Source organism: Mycetomoellerius zeteki, unplaced genomic scaffold, assembly GCF_001594055.1.
Source record: "Mycetomoellerius zeteki isolate Tzet28-1 unplaced genomic scaffold, Tzet1.0 scaffold199, whole genome shotgun sequence".
NCBI classification, from domain to species: Eukaryota; Metazoa; Arthropoda; class Insecta; order Hymenoptera; family Formicidae; genus Mycetomoellerius; species Mycetomoellerius zeteki.
In genome coordinates this window covers 85768-87825 of record NW_017256946.1, presented here as the reverse complement: position 1 = coordinate 87825, position 2058 = coordinate 85768, and the positions used below count along the sequence as shown (strand labels likewise).

The window sequence follows — 2058 nt, the reverse complement described above, 5'->3', positions numbered from 1 at the left end:
TGCTTTACATAAGAAATGAGTTTATCCTTTAAAACGATTTATTTACTGCTACTGATATTTGCTAAATTCTTCTGTTTATATAAGCTTAAATATAATCAAAATTTGACAATTTGCGAGGTTCCCTTGTTAGATATCCTTTAAACTTCTATGCGAAACGATATCGACTGAGGTCCCATTACGACGTTGTTTAAATTACTCCGTATCGTGGCGCCGCAGCGCTTCGATGCCAGCATCAATTGTGAGGAAGTGACGTTCTGACAGCGCACCGTCCACGTAGCGTTTTGAGTACACATTTGCGCATCGCTGTTCAGGAACATCTGACTCTCTGAGCAGTCATCAGAAGCAACGTTTTGTGTGGTGTACTCGTATAACGCGTAACGTGAGTATTTTGTGTTTTTATCTCGTTCGATTATTTTTGCGTACGAATTTTATTCTTCTCTCGCGAAAGGAATACTTACCTGTGCGGTTCTCCGTGAAAAAATTTGGGCTTCCTGACATAACCCAGATTAATTTATTGCATTAATACCCAAGTATGTCTTTTCTTTCTTGTCATATGAATGAAATATTTTTTGTGAATCAAAGTAAAGTGTGATATAAACCTGATAATGTTATATAAAACAGCGATCAAAACTTGTTTTTACATTAAAAAATTGGAAATTTTCAAATTTTATTTACTGTATCAAAGTATAAAGACATCTTGTATCTATATACTAAATAAAACATATCTTTTTATAACTTTTATGTATAATATTCTGACATAAATGTAACGTAGATTTATGTGTTTTTTTGTGACTGAACTTTTCATTTCCCTTTTTTGTCTGCAATATCTAGTTATTGCCTGTTTTGTTTTGAATGTATGATTGACAGAATATATAACATAGTATAATTACAAAAACAGACCTATTATAATATTATTACAAAATATGATCGACAATGCAAAATATCTCAATAATTGTTGCTCAATATAGAAGCTCAAAGAATACCTGAAAGATTGAAATGTATTCTATACATACATGTATGTATAGAATGTATAGAATATAGTAATGTTCGATTAATCAGCTGATTTCAAAATTATTCTTAAACTGCTTTTACTTCTTTTACAGTTTCTCAATCATCATGGATCAAATCAAGAAGCTCACCGAACCTGGCCGTCAATTCGCCAAAGATAGCATCCGGCTTGTCAAAAGATGTACCAAACCAGATCGCAAAGGTAATTTATTTTTTATTAAACTACATGTATGTCAGAAATATAAGGGTTGATCACAATTCTTTTTTTATGTATTACAGAATTTCAAAAGATTGCTATTGCTACTGCGATTGGTTTCTGTATAATGGGCTTCATCGGATTCTTCGTTAAGCTAATCCATATCCCAATCAACAATATCATTGTGTAAGTATTTGCATAATTGCTACTTCATTTTAATTATTTGAGTGTAATTCTTAAATGTTTTTTTTTATTTTCAGAGGTTCATAATATTAACCTTGATTCTCATCAATATTATTAAGGAAATTATTGATAATTATTGATAAGATTCTGTAAGACTATTTGCGTTAATACTTGTCCCTTAAATTTATTTATAATAAAAAAATGTATTTGCTATCTATTGAATTGCTTTTGCGAATGAAGTAGGTAAGAAATGTGTGCGTAATATTAATGAATTTTATAATAAAGTAGATAAAAATTACTTACCTTTTTTTTACTAATTATATATCCTAAAAAATAAAGAGATTATAATAAAATCTAAGAAATATGTAATTACAATCTCTTGAATATATGTAGATGTATTAACTTTAAGAAACACAAAAGTCTTGTATTAAAATACAACAATATAATTAGTTTTTTTGTATTTAGTATATTATATTCTTTTATAAAAAAATTTATTTTAATTCAAAATCAAATTTCTTAATTTAATAAAATCCTATCATAAGAGGGAAATCCTATAAAAGTTTAAGTCAATCTTAGTATTGAAGACACTTTTATTTAAAGAATAAAATTTTTCCTTAGGTTATAACGATTAAATTTTGTCGGCCGTTTATCTGTCTTATTCGCACAAAATA

General features: G+C 28.3%; 1 protein-coding gene across 2 annotated transcripts; it reads left to right on the top strand.

Annotated features, from left to right (window-relative positions):
- The first annotated feature begins 231 nt into the window (after positions 1-231).
- On the top strand, positions 232-1654 carry LOC108722218 (protein transport protein Sec61 subunit gamma). Of its 2 annotated transcripts, XM_018447201.1 has the most exons (5): positions 232-379; positions 449-530; positions 1104-1210; positions 1288-1390; positions 1465-1654. In XM_018447201.1, the coding sequence occupies exons 3-5, from the start codon at positions 1117-1119 to the stop codon at positions 1472-1474; spliced, it is 207 nt and encodes a 68-aa protein (XP_018302703.1). In that variant the 5' UTR covers positions 232-379; positions 449-530; positions 1104-1116; the 3' UTR covers positions 1475-1654. The 2 variants fall into 2 exon arrangements, with proteins under 2 accessions (XP_018302703.1, XP_018302702.1); XM_018447200.1 differs by lacking the exon at positions 449-530 and having other exon boundaries at positions 1465-1652.
- The last annotated feature ends 404 nt before the right edge of the window (positions 1655-2058 follow it).